Source organism: Equus quagga, chromosome 20, assembly GCF_021613505.1.
Source record: "Equus quagga isolate Etosha38 chromosome 20, UCLA_HA_Equagga_1.0, whole genome shotgun sequence".
In the NCBI taxonomy this organism is placed as follows: Eukaryota; Metazoa; Chordata; class Mammalia; order Perissodactyla; family Equidae; genus Equus; species Equus quagga.
In genome coordinates this window covers 22,597,781-22,623,029 of record NC_060286.1, presented here as the reverse complement: position 1 = coordinate 22,623,029, position 25,249 = coordinate 22,597,781, and the positions used below count along the sequence as shown (strand labels likewise).

The 25,249-nt window shown below is 39.5% G+C and overlaps 1 protein-coding gene across 1 annotated transcript in view; it reads right to left on the bottom strand.

The window, feature by feature from the left end:
* NRXN3 (neurexin 3) overlaps positions 1-25,249 on the bottom strand; it is a 1,439,365-nt gene that overhangs the window by 773,726 nt on the left and 640,390 nt on the right. Inside the window, exons 11-14 of the mRNA XM_046647541.1 lie at positions 18,086-18,205; positions 9,921-10,302; positions 8,937-9,127; positions 7,954-8,127 (exon numbers count right to left, since the gene is read on the bottom strand). Coding sequence (XP_046503497.1) covers positions 7,954-8,127; positions 8,937-9,127; positions 9,921-10,302; positions 18,086-18,205 — 867 coding nt within the window. The remainder of the gene's footprint in view (positions 1-7,953; positions 8,128-8,936; positions 9,128-9,920; positions 10,303-18,085; positions 18,206-25,249) is intronic.

The following is a 25,249-nucleotide window of genomic DNA, read 5'->3' as shown; positions in this document are numbered from 1 at the left end:
TTCACCTTTTTATTTTACTGAGGAAGTTTCACCCTGAGCTAACATCCGATGCCAATCTTACTCTTTTCTTTTTTTTTTTTTTTTGTATGTGAGCTACCGCCACAGCATGGCCACTGACAGATGAATGGTGTAGGTCTGAGCCCAGGAACCAAACTCAGGCCCCTGAAGCAGAGTGTACCAAACTTAACCACTAGGCCACCGGGGCTTGCTGGAGAATCTTCAGGTTTTCAAGGCATCCAAAGCCAATACATTTATTGACTTACTCAGATATGCAGCACTTAGAACAAGATCTAATCAATAATTGGTCCCCCCACCCCCTGCCCACCAGCTCAGCAGAGGGACAACTTACATTTCTAGAATTGAAGCCATTCAACTCCAGAAATAGAACCTGCTAAGGGAAACTGTAACGGAAAGTGGGGAGGGGATAGTCTGATTAATAACCTAACCCAATAAGGAGCTAATCATTTTATTTCTCATAGTTTATGACTCATCTTCCTCATTCACAACAGGTCAAATTTAATATTTATTTCATAGTGGTACAACTCCTTTCTTACATGGGCAAGCTTTTAGGGACTCTTTTTCTCTCAACAAATACCCTTCTTGCAAATAAAAAGAAATAAGAAAATTACTTCCAAAAGGTCTATAGATATTGTAACTCCATTCAAAGGACCCTGAGATTGAACGGACTGCACATCTCAGCAATGCAACACCTCCTGTGTGCGTCAAGGGAGCTCCTACTGCCTCTCCTAGCCTGAAAGGGTGCAAAGTCTGACGTGAACCAGAGCTGTCGATGAAGTTCTTCCTTGACACTTTCTGTCATAATGTATAAATGTATCTATTATGAAACAGTAACACTGTGGAAGCTGGGGGAAACAAATAGGAGACAAATTTTCTTCCTTACTCCTCAGAGGTTTTATCTGGGAGGGAAACACACTCACCTTCTAAGCCAGCTAGAGTAATGTGCATCAGGTTCATGCTTCTTCCCCTGCCTTAGAATATGCTACTACCCTCTTAACTCTGTTCTCTGCTTCTAGTTCCTGTCCTTCTCAGCCATTCTCCACCCTAGTGTCAGTGATCTTGATAAAATGAAAATCTGACCCAAGTCTCTGGCCTCTGTACAATGCCCTTGGCATAAAGTCTACCTCCTTACACAAAAAGTCTGTTATCACCTGTCTCCATCCTACTGCTCCAGTTTCATTGTCAATCACATCCCTGCATGCACATTATTTCATCCAAATTGAATTTCTTGAAAATCCCCAAAACTGGCCAAGCCCTTGAATGTGCTTCCACTTCTCATCCACCTAAAACATGTTGTCCTTTAGACTCAGCTGAAACTCTGCTGGAGAAATTATCCCCTGAGCACCCACCATGACCCACATCACCCCACTGAGCCCGGCAGCCCTCCCCCATGCCCATACAGCATGCTCCATATCCATTCTAGCATAGCAGTTTTCACTCTGCATCTTAATTATTGGCTGATCTCTTATTGACCCACTTGAAATCAGAGACTGTATCTCATCTGTAACCCCAGTACCCAGCTGAGTACCTGATACATAGAAGTAGCTGAGTTCCTGTTAAGCTGAACAACACAATCACTGGAGGAGTTAAAATAAATAAATAAAGTTTTTAAAAAAAACACACACCACCCCAACAACTCAATAACAAGAGGACTCAAGCTGTTGACTTATCCAGACTCATGATGCTACTTCCTAAACCCCATTCTTATATTTCCTTCTGAATACCATTTGCCTTTACATATCAGACTGTCTCACTTCTTTGTCATGTGTTTTTACTGCCCTTCACACTTAATGGTACTTAGTACTATCTATGCCCATAGTTGTGACTGAAAAAGCCAGCATGAGTAATGGTCTATATTCCAACATCAAGACAATGAAAAGTAAAGGTATTTGCATCCAAAAGGTTTTTTTTTTGCCATAATACGTGGAAAGAGTAAGATGACTCAAAGATAATTACGAAGGATAACAGCCCCTACGACACACAAAAAGACTGTCAAGTCATTACAAAAATGGAAGAGAGTTTGGGTTAACAGTAATAACATAAAAGCCATACTGATGACTAGACTGCTTCTACAAATGGGAAAGTTAAGATACTCCAAACTATTGTGTCCCCAAATCTGTATCTACACTTTGGTCAACAATTAACAATAGGCATAGAAATCAACCAGTTCTTTGTATGATTCCTACAAACCATTTTTCCTTTGTGTAGGAACTTCAAGATCATTTTACTATATATGGAGTCCCGACGTAATAAGACCCGTACTAGGTTCTGGGAATTCAAAATCCACATAGTTCTTACCATGAAGAATGGTGAAGTCTAGGAGGAGGAGATGCAGTTGTCTAGATTATCTAATGAATTTGATCATAAGGAGCTTGGACAACCTTAGATTGTCTCATTATAGAGCAAATCCTGCCCCGTTCTCTCTCCCCTCCATTTACAGAGTGACATGTAGAAGACCTATTTTGACAATTGAACAGAATGTCTAAAAACGACAGCCTTCAGTATAACCAAAAGGGCCCTACATACTTTGAAATAGAAAGCTATTGTACAGCTACCTGGGTCTTACAAAGTACTAATCCACCAATAAAAATATAATATTTTTATTATATGTCAGTATATATGTGAATCTGCTAAGAGTGGATGAAGAAAAAAGAGTTACAGTAAAATGGTTAGAGAGAGATCTCAGTTAGTTGATGTGCCCCTAAGAGATAGACACTTGTACTGGTTACCCACCTGACATATAACCAGTAAGTCACAGCAAAGTAAATGATCACTCAGGTGAAAAGTAATTTTTTTAAATCTACCTTTGTCTTCACCACTTCTAACAATTTGCGCTGATTGCAAGCTCACAGAGGCCATCTGAGGCAAAATCCCCTACTTAACTCTCAGCTGAAAGATCCTTAAAATGCCTGTTCCAGACTTCCTATTCGGGGTCAAAGTAGCCTGACACGAATGGACCAGTGGACCATGACAGACTTCGAAAGGTGCCTCTTTGAATGGTAGAAGAAGCACTTTCTGCAGTAGATATTCACTGACATCTGAGATGCACGTTAAAGGGTATCCAGGATAAAACTGACAGATCCTCTTCTTCCCCAAGAGTGTTTTTTTCTCTAGATCACAAAACAGGAAATTAAAGTGCTCAACCAAAATTCCCAATAGGAAACATAAATCTCCAGAAGGTTTTAATGACATTAATATCTCCCAAATGTCTAAAAATATTTCTTTAAAACGAGTGAAGAGAAAATGGCATTCTCTTTGATGAGTCCAAGCCCTCAGAAGTCCTGCTCTGAGAAATGACCTCCCTGACCCAGAAAATAATAAATTAAGCCCACAAGTGGTCTTTTTTTTTTTTCCTTTTTCTTTTTCCAAGGGCTGCCTTCTCTCTATAGCGAATAAATTAAAAGGAGCCAATCCCTCCTGGGCAACTCCTCGGAGAGAGGCGTTAACCTTTCCAGAAGTGGTTTAATGTGTTTGTGAGTAGTCACAATATAGGATGCTGTCAAACCTCTTTGGTCCCCCAAAATGGAATCATGTTCCCATCTCCAAGAGGTCTCGCCTTTGTCGTTATTTTTCATGCATTGATCTGGGTTTTCTGCCACTGTTTCTGAAGAACACATGGTTCAGCCCCCTCCCCACAATTGCTGCTGTCCAAGAGGTGTGACAGCTTGAAGGCCTCTAAAGAAAAGATACCAAGGGCTACATAGGGCATCTTTCAGTCCAAAGTGGTAATGGGAACAAGAACCTTCTCTACCTTGCAGGTCAGCTTTGGTCAACGCAACTTTGTTAGCAAAAGAACAGAAAAGGCGAAAACAATAACCAGAGGTTAGTAAGAGGTAGAGTCAACAAGGGTAACATTACAGAAATGAAAATACAATCGGCATAACCAACATCACTCAAACAGACAAGTGAAATGCCCTACAGGTTCTCCAGAGACAGCACAGACGGGGATGCACAGACCAGGGTGGAGCAGGCCTTGTCAGAGCCACATCAGCAGAGCAGGGCAGGGAAACACTGGACTTGACAAAGCACAAGCAGTGGAAACAAGAGCCTCCCCACATCCACACAGCCAAACCCAAGGCATATGGTCTGGAAAAATGATTTTCCATCGGTCAGGGTAAACATCAAGAAATCAGGGTAGTGCATGGCCAAACTGAAAGACACACGTGCCCAAACAGACGGGGTCCACAAAAGTAGTTCTGAACATTTAGGAGTTAAGCATGGAAGAGTCACTTGGGAGCATTCCTTGTAACCTCCTGAAGATGCCACTAAGGAATGTGGTACCAGAATTGGGCGTTTGTATCAAGGTGATTTTGGAACACTAAGGAGCTCAATTTTTTAAATTTATAAATATATAACGAAACCCAAATGGCTGTGAGCAAAAAGGCCCCAAACCAATGTCCTTTTCATTTATTCATGCCAGTCTCCAAATGAAGCACCTGTGTTTCTCTCAGATGTTTACCATCTGCAGTCGTAGAATTGCCTTTCTAGCCAATACGTGCCCTGGGCTCTGCCTCAAAGCTGGCCTCAAGGTAGAAAGAGATATTTACCAGCTGAGTATTGAATCAGACATTATTAAAAATTCCTAGTCCAAATTGAGAGGTTGCAAGTCAAAGCTAGATGTTGGCTAGGAGTTGTCATGAAACTGTGCTTAATTTCTAAATTATACACTGCATATATTAGAGACACCAAATCCTAGTTCAAGATTTTCTTTCTTTCTTACTAGAAATAATTGAGAGCCAAAGAGTAGTGGATTATTATGTTTTTAAAATAATTGTGGACTCTCTCGGGTCAGATTTAATAAGGAAAGTAACACATTTACTACTTAGGTATCTTGAAATGTCACTATCAACGACTTTGACAAGAACATATGATATATCCTGGCCTGTGTAGCCCAGGTATGTGGGCATAAAACACATTTACCATCTTGAAGAGATCCAGGTCTTAGTTTTTAGTAATGAATCCTCATCCCTACCTGTTTCCTATTCTATACGCAGAAATGATAATCAAGAAATGTGTTCTATTTTCTATGATTCCCATACTGTTAACACTCAAAGGCCTGGGTGAGGCTTCCATACTATGTACAGAGATTCAGAATGATAATGAGACTTTTTTGCAATCTCTCCAAGGTTTTGTGCTCTTTGTTTCCCTCCCCATCATCTTCCAAAGTGCCCTAAAAAGCTCCTGGGATCTCTTACAAGGGCTTATTCACAATGGTGCAAACTTTCAATGGCAGTGATTTATGCCTTAACCCACTTTTTGGCCATTTTTCCTGGCCACTTAGGCTAATTATCCAAGTCATCTGTGTACAACAAACAAGGACATCCTTCCCTCAGCATTCATCTTACACTTCATCCACCCAGTGGGGCAGTCATAATGCTCCATGGGTAACCATCGTAATTATCTCCATGGCAATAGAGTGCAGTGTTATTAGGCCCATGGGATTTGCCATAGATTCGAATGATAGAGACATCAAGTCACAGTATTAGGCTCTGAACAATCACCCCTACTCAGCGGAAGGTCAGAACCCACCCTAATGCATGTGATGAGTCATGCCAAACTGCACATAGAGCTGTAGGAAGGGATAGGAGCATTTCCTCCAATCTGATGGATAATTTCCTTTAGCTAATGCTCTCACTGTTTCTCTTAAAGCTTTCTTAAGTAACATCCATCCCTCCTTTATGCCATACATTTTAATCCACTTTTGTAAAAGTTTGTTTAGACTTCCTTTTAATCCAATACTACAGTGTTATTTTCTTATACCCCGACTTTTATATTCTGTATGCAACTGTGCTTCTAACACAGTAGCCACAGATGCATGTGGCTACCAAGCACTTTAAAGGTGTGTAGTCTGAATTGAGGTGTGCTGCTGCAGGTGTAAAATACACATTCAGCTTTGAAGGCTTAATATGAAAAAAAGGTAAAATGTCTTATTAACAATTTTATGTTGTTTACATGCTGAAATGATAATATTTTAGAAATATTGGGTTAAGTTAAATAAAACATAGAATTAAAATTAGCTCTACTTGCTACTCTAGACCTCTACCTGCTACTTGATACCTTTTTGACATGTAGCTACTAGGAGACTGAAACGTATGTGGCTTACATTCTATTTCTATCAGCAGCACTGCTATAGAGGTAAATGGCTGATTCTTGTTCACTTTTAAATCTGAAGAGCGGATGGCATGATAAAAACACTCAACTCTTGAAGAGTGCCTTCTGTTTTTTAATACCTGCTTTTATATTATGATTTAACCTGATATAATTAATATTCCAGGATAACTGGAAACTGGAATAACTGTCATTCCACAATCTTCTAAACTAAGACACTCAATTTAATTCCCAAATGCTGCCTCTACCTCAGGATTGCTTTTTAACCCCTGAAACAACTGAGAACAGGCCAATGAGACAAAAATTCTTGACTTGAACACAATTGTGCATTTTCAGGGGAAGAAAGCAAAGTGGCTACTTCAAGTGCTTGGTGAGTCCCAAGCTCCTGTCCCTCTATACGCACACACCATATTTGGCCCACAGAATTTAAGAAATACTTATGGCTAAAGGAAAACTGGAAAGGGTTATAGGGATAATCAGTCTTATTACTAGTGCAACATGAGAAAATGACTCTTAGGCAAAGGGAAATAGCTTCCATACTATAAATCAGCCTGAGAAGCTGATGGGAAGCTTTTTATAAAAATGTGCTTTAAGGTGGTGAGTGAACCCGGATGGAAGCTGGTTAATAGCAAAGGTGATAAATGAAGTTGGATACTTAGGAGATGAATGAAGAGGTTTGATGTGGTAAATTAATGAGAGACACAAGAAAACACAGTATACTGCACAAAGGACCATGAGACTCAACCAGACAAAAGAATGCATAGATCCTGGTGGCTGGGCAGACATCCTCTTTGCCGTTCAAGGTAGGTAGTGGCATGGCACCTTTTCAACCTACCCAAGGCGGCTGGGGAAGGCTGAAAATGTTCACTGCTGCCCTCTGCTGGTTAAAACTAGATTGTTTTTACAGTAAAGAACTGACTCAAGACCTATAAAATTATTAGTATCTCAAAAGACAGTGGATCATCTACAGAAACAGGCTGAGCATGGTTTGTTGTGCTGCATTGGTGGGCATGCAATGTTATTAGATGTCTCACATGAAATAATATTTGTAAACAATAGTCCCACTGTTATTGAGTACCTACGATGTGCATACCAGGCATTTTACATATATCTCTGATTTGCATATATTATCTTCCAAGGTAAGTTTTATTGTCCCACTTTACAGGTAAGAAAGATATAGTTCAGAAGGGTTAAGTAACTTGCCAAAAGTCACACAGCTAACAAGAACTACTATCTGGACGTAAATCCAGGTCTTGATAACATCAAAGCCCATGCTGTTCCACTGTACCACACTAAGAAACTGCCTAAGGATGCCTGACATCCAGTAAGTACTCAATAAATACTAGTTCCCTTCCCTCATGATGCCATTCTGACATCGTTTTCCTACCTCCTGCTGGATTTGCATTAAATTATGCAGTTGCTATCCGCAACATAAGAAACATTTTATTAATGGTGACACCCATATGAAAGTCTCTGATTCACACCTCCCCAACTATTAAAATATAAATTAAAGTCCCTGATGCCCCTTCAGCCATGCTGGAAGCAAAGGCACAAGTCAGGAGAAGCCTGATGTCAATGCCAGGGAAAGTCCTCCATTGGCAAGTATGTGACACTGGAAGACATCTGCCAACATACATTCCCGGAGCCTGTGGCACATGTCTTGACATACTCAGCCAGTGACAGGAGGACACTGATGGCAATGCAATGTCGGATGGTGAATGGGAATGGGAGAGGACTGGTAAACCGAGGAAGGAGGCACCGGCAGATGCAGCAAAGAGGCTTGGTGCTTGCGACAAGGCTGTAGCTTAAAAAGAGGAAAAATTGTACCTTCACAGCCACGTTCAATTTGTCCACTCCGATGGAGGGCATCGTTGATGAGGTCTGGCAGGCGCCCATTCAAGTCCACTGATGCCAAGCAGCCCTGAAAGCCATCCCGGGAAGCCACGAGCTTTGGGAGGTTGCTGTACATGCCTTGGGCAAGACCGGCCATGTAGAGGTCTCCTGGAAAGGAAAGTAGGTAGTAAAAGTGAGTGAGAAAAGACTAGGGAAACCAGGTCAACTAAAGTCAATGCACGTTAGGCCATTTTTTAGATAATGGTAATGTAGCTGGGGTGGGGGGATAGCATAAACAAAATAATTACCAGAGTTTCTACATTGTACAAAGAAGAAACTAAAATCACTTATGTGTCGTTCATTTTATACACGTCATCTCACAAATTTTAATCACCTTATCTATTCTCTGAGGTAGGTATGGTTCCCATTTTATGACAAAGTAAAGATGAACAAAATTTTCAACTAAACAACCATTTATTGAGTGCTTTTTATGTACTTGTTACCAATAATATGATGAGGGTTTTACAGACATTATTACATCAAAACTCCTAACAGCCTATATAGGTAGTAACAATTATTATCTTCATTTTGCAAAAAAGTTTACGGAAGGTGAACAAGGCTAAGGAAGTTGACCAAAGTCAGCCAGGCAGTAAATGATTCAGCTGAGATTCCAAAACCTATATTCCTTCCTCTGTATTATGGCTCCTCCACATTTTGACATTTATGACCTCATCACTCAGCCCCCGACAAGCCCAAGATTTACAGAGAAAATGAGCCGTTCCTTGAGAAGGAATCTAAGTAAAAATGGAATACATTGCATTATGGTACAATTTAATGTTCTTAAAATACAATACGTCAAATCGTATGGACGATGTGTCAAAACTGCATGGCACACCTAACCTATAGTTTGCCTGTGGAAACAGCTTTTCAATTGTAAACAATGCTCTAAGAAGGATAAACTTCTTTGCAAGGTTTACCTTTCAAATCCAGATTTTTGGCACCATTGATAACCTGAGTGACCACCTTAGTGTCCACTTTCAGGCTGTGGGTGTTACTATTGTCCCGGGTGATGACGACGTTGTGCCACTGGTTGTCATTCAGGGGGCGGTCACTGTTGCCTTTGATCACATTGGGACCATTTCCAAGGTCAAACACGTAGTGTATGTACCTATGAGTGACAAAAAACACCCGATGATTTGAGTTTCCCTGAAGTGGTTTAATGGCAAAGTGTGTATAACTGACACTGGGGGCTTCAAAGACCCCACACTAAACTGGCATCATGCAGGAAGAATTATGACTTGACTTAGGATACAAGAATAGTCAGATCTGATTCTATCAGACTTCCCTTTACTTCCATACTCAGTGTTTACTTCTTCAACATCATAAAAATCCAGAGTCACGAAGTAGTGCAGGTGGTACACTCCAAAACACTAGGGGGTGACATTTAAATTTACAGTTAATCATGCATCTTTTTCGGAAATTTTGTTCTGGTTTTTGCTTTCATTTTGACTATTTCCCAACTCAAGGTAGTAAAATGTGTTGAAGAAAGAACAACTGTTTAACATTTGCATATATGGGCTAATGGCATTGCTGAAAATATCTATCTTTCATTTCTTTCCGTAAATTTGGTGGTTGCTGGTAACACCTCCCCAGAGATAGACACAACACACACTGCATACCCTCTTTTGCAAAAATAACACTTTTTCTCCATAGTTTTAAAGAACTACATTTCATAGTAAAAAGTCCGATAGTATTGAATTAGTGAAAGATCTTTAAATGAAATCATGAATTTCTCTCCCTTCTAGCCCTAATCTTTACATGGATATTTTTAATTAATGAAGATGAGAGCATATATCAGGAACAAAGGGTGGGCAGTAGAATGGAATTTTTTTTATGCCCAAATTTTATGTAGGATTTGAGCTAAAATATTTAGTATAAACTATGTTATTCCTTCCACTTACCCCTTGACAAGCTCAACTGCAATGAAGTCATTGCCATCACCACTATTGAAGAGAATGAAGCCATCAGCTGAGGTGGTCTTGAACTGGAAGAAGAGGTGCATGGAGGTGTAGGCCTGGAGGGTGGCCAGACTTAGGTAGCTGCTCTTGGTCTTGAAGGTGACAGGGTCAGCAATGATGTTTCTCAGTCCAAAACGAGCCTTCAGTTCACAGTAATCAATGTCACCATTTTTGCACAAGTCAATGTAGAGCAGGCCATTAAACATGAGGCTCTGCAAGTGGCCAATGAAACTGGAGGGGACAACAGAGATGTAACGTTTCTCGGTCATGATACCAGTTTCAATATTGTGGAATTCCAAGCGGGTATGGTCTCCCACCATTGTACCTGTGAAAATCATAAATGAGACATAAACAGGAAAAGTTATCATGCTTTCTCATAGCATCCTTACTATATCTTTTAGATCTAATTTGTTTCCACACAAAATATTAGGTTTTCCTGAGTCAGTTCCAGAAAATAAAACACTCAATAGAGTATATACTTGACTTGGCTTCAGTGGGGCAACTGATTACTGGCCCAGTCCAAGTTATATGGACTGCATTCCATGCTCACATGCAGTTGCTCACAATGCCCCATCATGTAAAGGAAAATGTGAGACCCTGGATAACTCAAGTTAAAGGATAAAACCGTTAGTTTTCTCCATTCAGGAAAACAATTGAGTAATAATACACACTGTAAGAAGATAAGTCTTTGTTGCCCTAACTTTTGCAAAGACACAGCAAATAAGCCTCAGGTGTTCACTACCAAATATTTCTTAGTATAATAATTCACCACCCAGTACTTCAGTACCTAATAATTCAGTACCTAGTACTTGCAAAAAAGGTTCTATCGCAGAACATCTGTTAATTTTATCTGCCCAGCAACTGTTGCTTCTTCTGATGATAACACCTAATTTTTCTTGAGGAAGCCACCCTCCCCAGTTCACCTTTAAACCATCTTGGCTGGATAAAGCTGATCCCATTCTAGCTCCTGAAGTAACAAGCTACCTAGGCTGGACCACTCAACATATTTTATCCCACTAGCCATAGAGTAAGATCTAAGGACTAAAAAGCGGTCTTCAAACTTTTGAGTGATATGAGTCACCTGCAGAGTTTGTTAAAACAGTTAGTTGGGCCCCACCCTCAGAGTTTATGATTCAAAAGCCTGAGAATTTGCATTTCTAACATATTCCAAGGTGATGCTTATGTGGCTGGTCTAGGGACCACCCTTAGAACCACTGCATTAGCCACAAGCCAAGCTGGTCCAGTAATATTCAGCTCCAGGGCTTTTGCTGGAACACTTATGAAAGAGGCATTCTTTGCAAGCAAGGCTTCCTGGAGGGGTAAGAAGAAAACCTAGACTGCTGGAGGCCATGTGATAACCAGATGGGCTGGGCCTGACTGAAGAGACGCGGGCCCAGAAGACAACCACAAAACCGAGAGACACAGTTTCTCTAGGGTGATGTCACTTGAAGTTCTGGATCCAGCCAGCCAACTCTGGACTTTTTAAAACTATGTAGCAGTAGATTCCCTTTTGTGCTTAAAGCATTTGAGTTGAGTTTCTGACATTCGCAATGAAAGATCCCCAGTGAATACAAACATACTATAGACCTTTCATTACTGGTTTACCTAGGAGTGGTGAATGACTGAAGCAGAGGGGTAATGAGGAGGGCTTGAAATAAAGTCAAAGAGACTGGACGTTATAATAACAAAGTCAAGGAAAACATCGTTAGTTTGGCCAGAGGAGAAGATGGCTCCCTCAACATTTCTACAGAAAAATCATATTAAAATTTAGCAAACCACGTCCTAATGCCCCAGTGGTAGGGAGAAGGGAGGGGGAATTTCCTCTCCTATTTTTACCTTCCATATTGAAGAAACTCCACTAGCAAGACACTCCTAGCATCTCTTTTACAACTTTCCAGAAGAAAACGAATGACATAATGTGAAAGATTAACGATAATCTGAAAGAGAAACTACATGTGTATAGCTCAGCCCCTGGCACCTCCTGTTTCTCTTTAGGGGAACAAGCTGCCCTCAAGAAACACCCAGTCCACCCCACCTATCTCAGCATGGGTGTTTAGAGGAGCAAGCTTGGCTTCACTGGAGGCCGCCTGTCCCACTCCTGCTTTGGTTAGCATTCAAGTAGGCAATTCTGTCAAATTCTGAAGTTCAGTAGATTTAAGCCACATTTTTCAATATCAGTGTTATCACTAATAAAAATGATATTTGATTTCCACCTGCCTTGCATTGTTTTTTTCTCTATTGGCATAGAACTCAGGAGGCACAAAAAGGAGGTTTATATTTTCTTGGGTCCCTTAAACTTTAATATCTGGGAGACTCAATTAGATCGCACCTTCAGATGCTTAATATTAATTTCATCTCTTTGCGAGCATATTCAGACCTAATTCAAAGAATCGCTCATAAGCACAAAAATCAGATTTACACTTTATGAGCTTCTATGTGGTGTTTTGACAACTAGTGACAAATCATTCTCCTAATATAAGCAAAAATAAAATAATGATGTTGGTTAACTTAAATATAAAATTGTAATAGGACAAAAATCAAAATGCAACATAAATCTGCTGACTATTGAATAGGAAAAAGAATTAGTGTATAAAATTACTTAGTACTGAAAACGGGCTGGTCATGAAAATGCAAGTAGTATAACCTAAATTCACATGCTCTAAAGCAATGAAGTGACTGAAATAAGCAGTCAATGTCGGTTTGGCTACAGCTGTTCATAGCAGGGCGGAGGGCTGGGGCCAGAGAATGACAGGGAGGGGGAAATCATAGCCAGTCTCCATGGAGACACAGGAACTGAACTACAATGATACTGCTAGTGGTGCTAATTCTTAATTTACAATAACAACAACAAAAAGAACACCAACGAGAACTAAGAATTGATAATGGGGTGATCACTGGTGAAGATTTGGGTTCTAAAAGGAATCTGAAGAAGCAATTTTAAAGTCAACTGGGAATTTTTAGAGAAATTATGGATAAACTGACCTCCAGAATTGAGGGGTTAGGAAGTTCTGCTCAGTAGAAAATGAATTTTATAAAGCAAGAAAATCACATAAGGTGGTGACTGAGATAGAAGAGAGATTGAAGAAGGGCTTGGATAAGTAATAGAAGGGAAACTAACAATGGAATTTGAAAGCTTAGCCACGGTCACAGACTGATTTTGGGTTTAGGATGAATCAGAGCAGCTTCACCTAGAAGTTGGGGAGGGGAATGGCGGAAGGTGATGTGGGGCCAGATTAGAAAGGAAATTGGCTTCACCATGTGCGAAGGAACTCACTTGACTGTGAATGGAGGTTCCAAAAAGAGTACCCTATTGCATCTGAAGAAATGATTGAAGTGACTGCTTAAAGTTGGAAACTTGTGTCAAACTAAGCAAATAAATGTTTTGTAAAATCTGTGTATCATCTATTTAATATTAGGAACTTTTCACTCGTCTCTTTTGAAAGCTGTCTGTAGACTAAAACTCTTTTCCACAGAAGGGATGAATATATGCACACTCCACAGTAGCTGCCTTCAAATTTCAGAGGAAAAAGAAGTAACTCAGGAGAAAGATAAGGAAAAACCAAGACTACTGAATATTCTCTGTATGCCAGGCACTATGCTAGGCCATTCATAACCACCATCAGATGTCAAGGTTCATACAGGTGGTAAATGGTAGACACCCCCCAACCCCCAAACTGAACCCAGGTGTGTTTACTTCCAAAGCCCATCTCTTAACTTGTGTGCTATACTGTCTTTGGAGGAAAAGCATGGCTGGTCCCTTACGTTATTGCCAAAGAAAAGCTGTTGGTGGAATTTAACTGATGAAATGTCCATGCAAAAGCTGCTGTGATGACTTTTCCCTTCTTCCCAGCGGCCAAGCATCATAATGCCTTTCCATTTGGTTCATGGGTCATTGATCCAGCACCTTCCCTAGAACAGCCTTGGCTCCCATGCACACATGCACTTCCATGTCTCGTTGACGGCCCGCAAGCGGTTTACAGACCAACCCTCAGAACAATGAAGTTTGTTGAGAATATAAACCTATGGAAAATCTTAGCCAAGTTCAAGCTGTAACTGCCCATGAGATGTTAGCACATAGCGGCTGAGTAGGTAGGTTCTGAGGCTGAATTGTCCGGGTTACCTGACTTTTCTGTGCCTCCGTTTCCCATCTGTGAAATAGGTATGAAGCTACCAGGATTCACTGTGTCAATACATATAAAGTACTCAGAACAGTGCCTGCTGCTCAAACTGTTATCTATTACTAATTATGCAACATTCATTTTTTTCCCTTCTCTGAAATATGTTAATAATTTTCTGGTTATTTCACTTATTGTTTTCCCTCTTTTAGTAGAACACAAGTTCTTTTTAAGTAGGCACAGCTTCTGGCCTCTTCTCTGTGTCCCATAGGGTCTAGCAGAGGGCCTGAGCACAGCAAACCCCCCTCACATTTGGGGGAGGAGGTTTATTTGAGACATCTGATTTGGAGTCAGAGTTGGATTCATCACCATTTCTGTGCATTAAGTTCCTGGCCAACCTTGAGAGCTTCACAAAGAAAGAATGGAAAGGCTTAGAGGAGGCAATTTGACCTTCCATGGCTCCCAGACACGGGGAGACAATTAAGAAAATGAAGGCTTATGAAGCCCCAGTAAAGATGCCCATTTTGCCCACAATCCTCCAGTTCCACTGCTCCCACAGCTTTTTCTCCATGATATCAACATTTTTCAAAAGAATATGCTGTAAAGTGCTTTAACAAAAAAACAGTTCTGGAGCCAAATAAATCTGGCAAATGCTACCAATTTAGCTATTAGCTGTTGATGATTAGTAGTGTGTATTAGCATATTAAAGGCTCCTAATAAGTCTTGCAGTAAAGAAATCCACTTCATTTTGTTTAACCTAACATTTCCCAAATGTTTCTCATCATGTTTTTTTTTATTAATGTGAGGAAAAAGTTTCCCATGGAAAACTTTGGAAAATGACTTTTTACAGGTTGGTACTGTATGTGCTATGTGGGGTGAGGGAGGGAGAAGGAGGAGTTGACATGGACCAGAGTAGAGAAAAGGGGTGAATTTCGGCACTAGCAATAAGTTCTGGATGGAGTAGGTGGTTCATGTAGCATTAGGTCCCAGTTCTGAGGAGCATAACCCAAGTGAGGTGTTCTTTTAATTTATTCTTAATAATAGAAATTCAGCTCAACCAATCAATCCTTATTAACTGTCAAATGAACTAAACACTTTTCCAGAAATACATTTACATTACAACAAATGAAAACCACTAGGGTGAGAAATATTTCTTTCCTTGCTTTTGATTTCTTATGAGTTTGACCTATTATTTGCACATTTCTGCAAACTAGCTGAAAATTTGACACCCTAGGGAACCTTAAACAGCATGAAAGGGATTACTCAATAAGCCAATAAGATACTACTCAATAATCTGAGGACTGTGTGGTATTTTAGTTTCATTGCCTGATTTTATGACTTCTGTGAGCTAAAATTAAAATTCCCAGACCCCTTATCACGGTATGAAGCCATCCAAGGTTGTAGCTCATAAGCAAAATAGCTCTTTTCTTCTCCAAAATTCCTTTATCCTTATGGCTCCTTTTTTCCATCAGCAGCAAAGTAGGGGGTAGGATGGAAAATGAAAGAGCTTCATTAATTTCAAATATCAAATTACTGGAGGACTTGGGCATTCCATGCTTTAATCCTGTTTTTTAATAATTAGTGGCAAAAGAAAGCACACTTTATTAACTACCTGTATTCTAAAGTTTCCATAAAAGAATAATGTCTGAGGGAGACAATACACATTACTGCATCCTCAGTTCTGCTGTTCTTTAGGACCATAGCTTTCAGAGTGTATATCGTTTCCTATGTAAATAAAAGAGACTCACTGTCGGGAGAGATTGGGGTGAGGTCGCCATCTAGTGGCTGATGTTCAAAACATCCTGCGAAGAGCGTCTCTCTCAGCTTTGCTGGGCTAAGCCCAGAGGAGATAGCAAGGCATGTGTGACTCATTACTGCCGCCTTTGTGTACAACTGTGTGCACCATCAGCTCATGGGGATTCCTTGAATAATTAACTCAGGCTGGCTGTGGCTTCATATAATCATTTTTACATTTCTTTGCTTATATGTATTACATAAAGCTAATTTACCCTTCGGTCATGCAGAATTGTTACGTTACCTCCCATTACTAAGTTGTGTCGTCGTACAGTTGGAGGGTTTGGGAAAGTCGTGGTTCTGTTTGTCTTTGTTTGGGGGAAAGGAGAGCGAATGTTGTAGTCTACCTACTGAAATGTCTTCCCCCTCTCTCCCTAATCCATTCCATTATATTTTTCCTACATTGTAAGAAAAATCACTTTCTTATGATGGGTTGTGCTTGATTTGGTAAAATCACACAGGAGTTGGAGCTTAATTACACAACTCCCTCTAAGTGTTGTGTTCCCCTGGTGTAAAATGACAATAAGAACACTTACCTTGCAAAGTAATGGTGAATTATAGAAGATTAAAGGAGTTGATACGTGTGAGACAGCCAACCCAGGATCTAATGCCAGCTGGGCACTGCATATATGCCTCATGCTCTTCCTCTCTCCACAGACTCTCCTTCTCAACATATATACACACACACACACACACACCCTTCCCTGCACATATACTACATGGCTCACTATAATTCCCGACTCCAGGACAGACTCATGAATGTAAAATTAAGTTATAGGACCCAAAATTGCAGAAATTTTATGCTGGAAAGGGCCTTAGCAATAGCAGAATTTCAAGTTTAAAAATGAGGAAATGGGGAAAGGAGGTTTAGTATATCTCGTTCAAAGGCATAAAGCATTTTGGTGACAATGCCTGTATTAAACTCCAGGGTACCTGACTCTAACCTGATTATCTTATTCACAGAAGAAACTCTAGAGATGACTTAGGCCACTGACTTCATTTGACAAGGCCCCAAAATGATAAGTGACTTTCCCAACATCCTGCAGAGAGTTAACATCAGGACCGAGGTCACCTGATACCAGCAGTGCTCCACATGGTACCTCCTGCTGCGCCAAATTTTCCCTTCATTTATGGACAAGAAGTCTGTGTAAGAGATACACACTGCTCTGGAATATTAGAGAGTGCAGACTTACAGGATGCAGCATGTAAGATGCACTTAGATATGCCCTCTCTCTTCCACCCTAGACCTCATTAAATTATCCATCAAATTCTGCCTGAAGATCTACCTTTATAAACTACTCCTGATTTCTCCAGCCCAAATTGATACTTTTCTCTTATGATTGACAGTTATAATCTTACCCACAAAAATTAGAATCTCATTATATGTTCTTTGTCTTATTTTCAAATACTCTAAGACCTATCTAATGTACTAAATCAGTTCATTATTTGAGGAAACAGGTAATTGTTGTCTGCTTGCTTCCTGATATCGGTTATAATCCCTAGTAAACTGCTGACATATCACAGGTTCTTGAGAAATATGTACTACTTGTGTGAGGCTCTGAACGTTCCTTTGCGTATGTATTGATTTGTTCATTTATTCATTGTCCTCCTAGAATGTAAATTCCAGGCCAAGGACTTGCTCTTGGTTCACCATCATATTCTCAGTGCCTTCTAAAGCAGTGCTTGGTACAGAGTAGGCACTCGATTAGTAATGATTAAACAAATGAATAATTGTTCACTACTTTCTAAGTATCATGCACTGATCTAGATACTTTAATCTGTAATGTTCTGGATTTTTTGTTTATCCATCTCCCTCTACTAAAGAGTGACTCATATCATTGAGGGAAGGCGCTGGCACTTGAGAGGATGATTGACAAGTGATTTTTGAATAATTGAATAATAGAGGAATCTGTAGAACTCTACATGTGTCCTCCGGATGCATACTTTAGCTAAGGAGAGAGACCTATCAATATCTATCTAATTGCAGTGGTGGGTAAATTCTATAATACAGATCAATGAAAAGGGACTATGAAAATACAGAGGAAGACCTTCTTAGCCTTACCTGAGCTTGTCAACAGAGAACATGACATGTGACTTCTGTTTAACAAAACGAAAGGTTTTGAAAAAACCCTTTGCTCACTGAATGGCTGAGAGGACTATGTGAGCCAAGAGAGACAAATTCACTGTAGCTGTACTCACCTTCAGCCACGTCATCATCCACGGTTAACTTAAGGCTTTTTCCTCTGCGCACCACCCGAACGGTGTGCCATTCGTTGTCGTTGAGCTTCTGCCCCGCATACAGGGTCTCAGGTCCTTTGCCTAAAGATGGTGGTAAGTGCCAAAGTTAGAATCAATTCTAAACGTAGTGCTCAAGGCATCAGAATCGTCAAAGCCACATGACCCAGTAGCATTCGAAGAATTATCTCCCCCAACCAAAACCCATCCTAGTTTCACTGACACAACAGAATCCTCCAGAGTAGTCCCCAAATGCAAAAGTTTCAATTCAGACATAACGGACAATAAGAAAGTAGTAAAAGAAATAAGTGCACTCCTTTATCTAGAGATACAAGGTTTTAAAATGCCAGTGGCAGTAAGTGAACATTTACAGGAAAAAGTAGTCAGTTCTCATTTTGTTTTCCAAAGTCTTAGACTTGAGACAAATTTCTTGAAGATACAGGAAATTCATCATACGTTTTTAGAATTATTAGCTCATTTAGGCATAATACACCAGTCTGGCTTTTGGAGAGTATCCACAAATTGGACGAGAGAGTTCTGCAATATTTACTCTTAGCTTGACATTTTTATTCACCCATGGTCCTACCAGAATTCAGTGACCACAGAAATCACAATAGTAATCATCACAGTATTATAACATCAAAGTTTTAATCTCATTATAGATAATGCTCCTGAAGGGAATATAAGGGGCCCCAGACTTATCTCATTGGTCATCATCCTCCAAAAAGATCCAAAGACCTAAAAAATGAAATAATGTAAAATTCCAAAATTGAACCTGTTTAGATCAAAAGAAGGTTCAGTAGAATGTGCCGCTAAATAAAGGGATAAACCAAGTTGTCTCAAAAGATCCATGCTCAAGACGCTCTAAATGATGTTCAAGTGCACCCTAGGAAGAAGCTGGTACAACAAGGAATTATAGTATCCAGGGGCAAAAACTGGCAAGATGGACAGTGAGGCACTAAAACAATTTTTCAGTAGTAGGGGAGAAAATGTCGTGTTTCCCTCACCATTGAACTGAGATGTAAATTTAAAAGACAAAGAAGATTGCATAGAATCAGAGAATTTAGACCAAATTTGCTCTCTCTACGTGGATAGTTGAGCCAATGAAGAAAGATGCTGCTTAAATCTTCCTGGATTAGTCAATCAATATATTTAAAGCCCTATCTCTGGAAGTAGCTTGAAAAAAAAGATGAAATATGTAACTGGCCAATACATCCCTATGAATATTATGCATCTGAAATATTTCAGAAGACGATACACTTGGCTCCAACAGATAGGAGCACATGGCCAAGTACATACTAGGTATTTTAATGAGTGCTTGTCGGGTAATCGATGTCTACATAGGCTTTTATTTCTTTGGAAGCCATCATATAAGGTCAATACATTTTTATCTAAGTAATTTTGAAAGTTTTATTATATAGCTTTCATTAGCCACTCTCCGTCCTCCTCTATCCCTAAGACTCAGGGTATTATATACTGTTTAGGGAAGAAAATAAAAAAGATTATCAATTGGATAGAGATCTTTTAAACTAGGTGACTTTAAATTGTACACTTTACTTTTGAGTAATTAATATTCCTATTAAATGCTGGTTATAAAAGTTATGATAGCAGTTGAAGTTTAGGGGAATTTTCATCTTGAAAAATAGACTTTCGAATCAGAAAGATTTCTTTTAATTATAATGTGTACAGCAGATAATTTGTATTGAAAATTTTTCAGAATTTACCTACACCCCAAGTGCAACCTGAATTCACAAAAATCCTGAGAACTCAGTGAAGAAACTTAGAGTGGGCCAAACATAATGATATCATAAAATCAATGAATCTTAGGAAAAAAATACTAATAAACCATTTTATATTCAATCTTAGCCTATCTTTGTGAGTATGCCTGCCTTTTATATTACTTAAAATGTATACATTATAACAGGACTTTCCCTACATTTCAACTGATTAGATAGCACTGTTCATTATCTCATTAAATTCAGGTCTAAGATTGATGTAACAGTCGCCTTTACGACAGCAAACTACGTGGGCATTGGGAGAAAATGGACCACATCATGTGAGTACTTTGAACAAAGAACAGATGTTCTCAGGAGAAACAAATCTGCCTTTGCTTTTTTATGTTTTTATCCTCTTTATTCTAATGGCAAATGCTTCAATAAGAAAGTAAAGAGAGATGTGGAAAATATTGGCTATGGAGGCAGAACTGTTACAAATACAGGCGAGTTAAACGTCTCCTATAGGTGGCATCTGTTCTTTAGGCAATTTTTGCACATCACTTAATTTTTATGATTGGGGATAAGATAAGAGGGAGAAATACTAACACAAACACAGTTTTAGGACATCGCTACATTAGTGCCCTATTAGCCACAGAAATGTAAAGCAAGCTTTGCCTCAGCCCAATGTGTTTTTAATGATGATGACACTTTGCAGATACTTCAGCTCTTCTGGTGTTCTTGAAATGTCCACTGTAGTCAGATTCAAACAAAAATATTTAAATGTCCATTTGACTCTCAAACTTTAGGATGTGATGGCCTATGACCAAAAATGTGAAAAAAATAACTGAAACCTCTCATACCCTACCACTTGGTTACATTTGATACCTCTAACCCCAATAATTCTCATTAAGAGTAGAAAAAAAGATTCATACTCATCTCATTAAAACGGCAGGGGAATGAATATTATTCAATATTCACTTTCAAGCAATAAATACAGAAATCTCAATGAGCTTCCAAAAAACTCTCAGTCTCCAAAAGTGGAAAGTCAATGGCATTTATCTTTAATCAAGTCAAAAGGTCAATTCATCCTATTAGAAGGGAAGTGATGTTTAAATTCGGCTGGAAATGTAGGCGAATAGACAAGAAGAGCAAATTTAATCTGTAGCCTAAACATAAAACTGGATTGATAAGTGATGCAAGAGGCAGACATAATGAAAGTTGAAATACAAACTGTTGGTTTTTACAAGCAGGAGGATCTAGTCTAGAAAAGACTTTTCTGGCAGATTCAAGTAGAAAAGCCAGTGAAGTAGCATCCATGAAATAATGAATGCAAAAAGTTCTTCACTGTCAGTAAGATATGGTCCAGATGAGAAGAAGAAGAAAATGTTTTCCTAAAATTTGAAATTTAAAATGGAACTGCTGGGAACTTAAAAGAAAACCTCAAAGCCATCAATTTTCCTGCACTGTCTTTTTTTTTAGTAGCTAGAAGTATGATGTGCAATTGAGTACATATTGGATGCATATAATTGATGCATGTTTCCTTCTTTTATAGTTTAAGTGATAAATATTGATCACAAAACAATCCTTTTTTCCCTTTAGTCTGCTTAGATCATCACTGTTTGATCTAAATACAGAAACCTAATAAGTTATCTGACACCCTGTGAATTTCCCAGGTAATGACACCCGTGACTGAGTGACTGAGCAAAGAAGCAAAATCACAATTGAAGATTTCCGGGATGAAGAAGCCTGTAGACGTGTTGAACTGTTTGTTACTGTAGAACAAACAGCCTTCAATGAATCCTTTGGGTAATACCACCCAGATGCCCACTCTTGATCTAGCTTCAGTGCAAACTCATTTAGCACTGTCTCTTTTAGTTAAGGCTTGTCTCACAGGAGATGGTCTAATTTTCTGCTGAATGGGGGATAGAGAATGCGGAATCATGGATGAAGGACACAGACTGGATTGCTTTCTTGACCTAGCCTATAGTAACCCTATGGAAGTCCTATTTCTTTAGGAAGCCAGGATTAAGAATAAAATCATAATGAAAAATTAGGAGAAAAGTACTCGGAAAGAAATCACTGCTGATTGCTTGGAGGACGATAACACTAAGAATTTAGGAGAATGTTCCCTCTTTCAGCAGATAGAGAATGGGAGTGTGTGGGAAAAATCTATATTCGAGCATTGTTAAAGACACACACCTCCACAAGGTGGAATTTGGATTTTAATTATTTTGAACCTACTTAGTTGTGTTTTCTTTTTTTAGCAGACTGTTCATACTACACAAATTTGTTATTCCCTCCAGGAGCAAAATAACCAGTCAAACTAAAAGATACCCCCAATATACATTAGTTTGTCAATATATTTCTAAGACCTGACCAAATCAACTAAACCAGAGGGTTTTGCTCATATGCAGGGAGTAGAAATTCCTTCCATCTACCACAAGTGCTGTTTCCAAGAACGGATGGGTAACATTTGAAGACTTGTTTCATTTGGGGTGAGGGAGAAGCACTAAGGAAACAAAACCTGTACCAAAATCACTTTGCTTTACCTGAAACTCTTTCTAGTTGTGCAAGAAGGGAAAAGGAACAGTAACTGTATTTCCCTTGGAGCTATGTTTCACATGAATCAAAATTCCTATAACGCACAGAAAAATATGAAATTCACTCCCTTAGAGAAAGGGATAGTGAAAGGCAAGTGATTATACATCTAAAAGACATGGTAAATAAATACTCAAAATGATGGACTGTGTTAGGTTTAAAGAACATCAAAAATACATAAAAAGAGAAAACTTACCTTCATTTCCACCGGCACCTTAGGTTAGGCTAGCTGAGCTGTGACAACCATTTTACTAAGCCTATGGCACCATATATTTCCTCAGTCTTCCTCCCCAGAGAGAATAGATTAAGCAAGTAAAAGGAGTGAGGAGGAAAAAAGATTGAGACTAAAGAATAAGGAAGGTGGCAGGGAAATAGGGAAGAAGCATTTATTTTCTGTCCGAAGAAAATTTCAGGTTCTGGTTGCTTTCTTTGGGTTGACAACCCAACAAAGAGTGAGAGGTGTTTTGTTTTATCTTGGTTTTATAAACATTTTTTTCAAAGGCATTCATTTTCATTGAAAAAAATTTAAATCATATTTACTTATGAACCAGTTTGGTGAAACATTTCAAATACATCATTTCATTCTCACTGGAGTCCTCAAGCCTCAGGAAGAGCTGTCATCCCTCCTACAATATAACTGAAAAGCATAGGAAGCTTTCTGGAAGTCTTCTATTAAGAAGCCTCCCAGTGAGATGTATGAGAAAGACTAGTGATGTGGTTATTCAACCTGAGCACATGCACCCTCCTGGAGATTCTGCTTCTAGTTAAAAACCCACTAAAAACACCACCAATACTTATTGGGCTTGAATAAGTAAATCTATCCTCAAGCCTGCCACATACAACATGTTCAACTAAGGGCTGCCAATCCCTTTCTGTATCCTGTACTCCACCCTTCCAGTGCTAATAGAGTACTGTTACTACCCTCTGGCAGTGTATCACAGAGACTGTCTATTCATATAGTTGACAAATATTAATTGAGCATCAGCATGGGACCAGGCACTATTCTAGTGTGGAGGATGAAGAGGTAAATAAGACAGACAGGGTCCCTGCTCTTACAGAGCTTACAGTCTGGTTTGGGGTGAGGGAGAATGAAGGACAATACATAAATTAAAGAACATGAGAGAATCTCAGATAGAATTGAGTTCTTTGAAGAAAATAAAACAAGGAGTATGATGAAAAGTAATTGGGATGAGCAGTGGGAATGGAGGATTGGCTATTTGATAGACTGTTCCAGAAAGGCCTCTCTGAGGTGACTTCTCTATTCTTGTCCTGTACCTGGTTGGATGGAGAGCTGTTATGTGACATGGTCAGAGAAGGCTTCTCTGAGGAGGTATGTTTGAGAAGGAGCCAAACATGCGAACCTCTGAGGCAACAGAAACAACAAAAACAGAAGCCCAGAAATAGTTTAGTATGTTGGAGGAACAAAAAGAAGCCCATATGGCTGGAACACAGCCCAAAAGAGAGGCATGGTAGGAGAGAAGGTGGTAGAGTAAGCAAAGGCCAGATCACAGGAGGCCCTGGACAACATGGCACAGAACTTGAATGCTATTCTAAATGCAACTGGAAGCCATCGGGAGGTTTTAAGCAAGGGAATCAGATGATCCAATTTAAGTTTTAAAAATCAGTCTGATTGCTATGGGTGCACTGGACCAAAAGAGGTCAATGATGGAAACAAAGAGATGTACTTAAAAGCTGTTAAAGGCAGGAAATGGCAGTGACTTGGACTAGGGAAGTAGCAGTAGAAATGCAAGTGGTGAGATCTGGGAGGTATTTGAGAGGTGAGGTCAACAGTACTTGAAGATTGATTTGGGAGATGGATTGAGAGTGGGAGAGGGAAAGAAAGGAATCAATAGGACTCCTAGGTTTGGTCTGAGAACCTGAGTGGAAGGAGGCACACTCAAATGAGAATGGAAAAATTCCGGAAAAAGTAAGACGTGGTTGATCCTATTAGCCAGGGGAATTCACTTTTGTTATTTTCGTCTTTCCTATTAGCATCAGTCACACTTGGTACTATCTCCTGGCAACTTCCCACTGCTGAGAAGTGTGAATCAAAGGTTATTTCTTACATGATTTTGTTGGTACAGTGTTAATTTGCACCTTAGGCCACCATTGCCAATTAATAAGGCAAGGTTGTTGGGCTGCTGCTATCTTTCTTTCTCTGTCTCTGTCTCTCTTTCTCCTTCCTTCCTCCCCACATCCCTCCCACCTTCTCTTCTCCCTCCCTCTCTCTCTCTTTCTTTGTTCCTGCATGGTTTCTGTAAAATACTCTAGCCCATGCTTAGGATTGGAACAAGGAATACTCTTAACATTACAAAGCAAACACTGGCAGCCCATTCAATAGAATCTCTAAACCATGATCACAGAGTAAAATGAACCTATTCATCTCAGCTAGAAGAATGGAGCATCTCAATTTTGAAATGGAATGAACCTGGAACAGATATATCTCCAAAGGAACAAATGACTCCACAAAGATGAGAAAGAGTACTGTCCCCAGTTTACTGCCAAATCTCTACCTTAAGCCATAAATTTATAGCCTTGCTTAGCAGTGATGAGCTGAGGACAATTTCAAGATTTCTTGTAATAATCTCTCTCCATGAAGCTACTTTTCAAGAGATGAGGGCTATTTGCTCAGGGATAGGCAGAAAAATGCTTTTGTGGATATTGATTCTACTCTTGATTAAAAAAACTTTCTAAAATATATTAAATACATAATGTCCTTTCTCAAATACAGAGAAACTGAGCTAAAGAGATTGTGTGTGTGTGTGTGTGAGAAAGCTTGTCTCTGAGCCAACGTCTGTTGCAAGTCTTCTTCTTT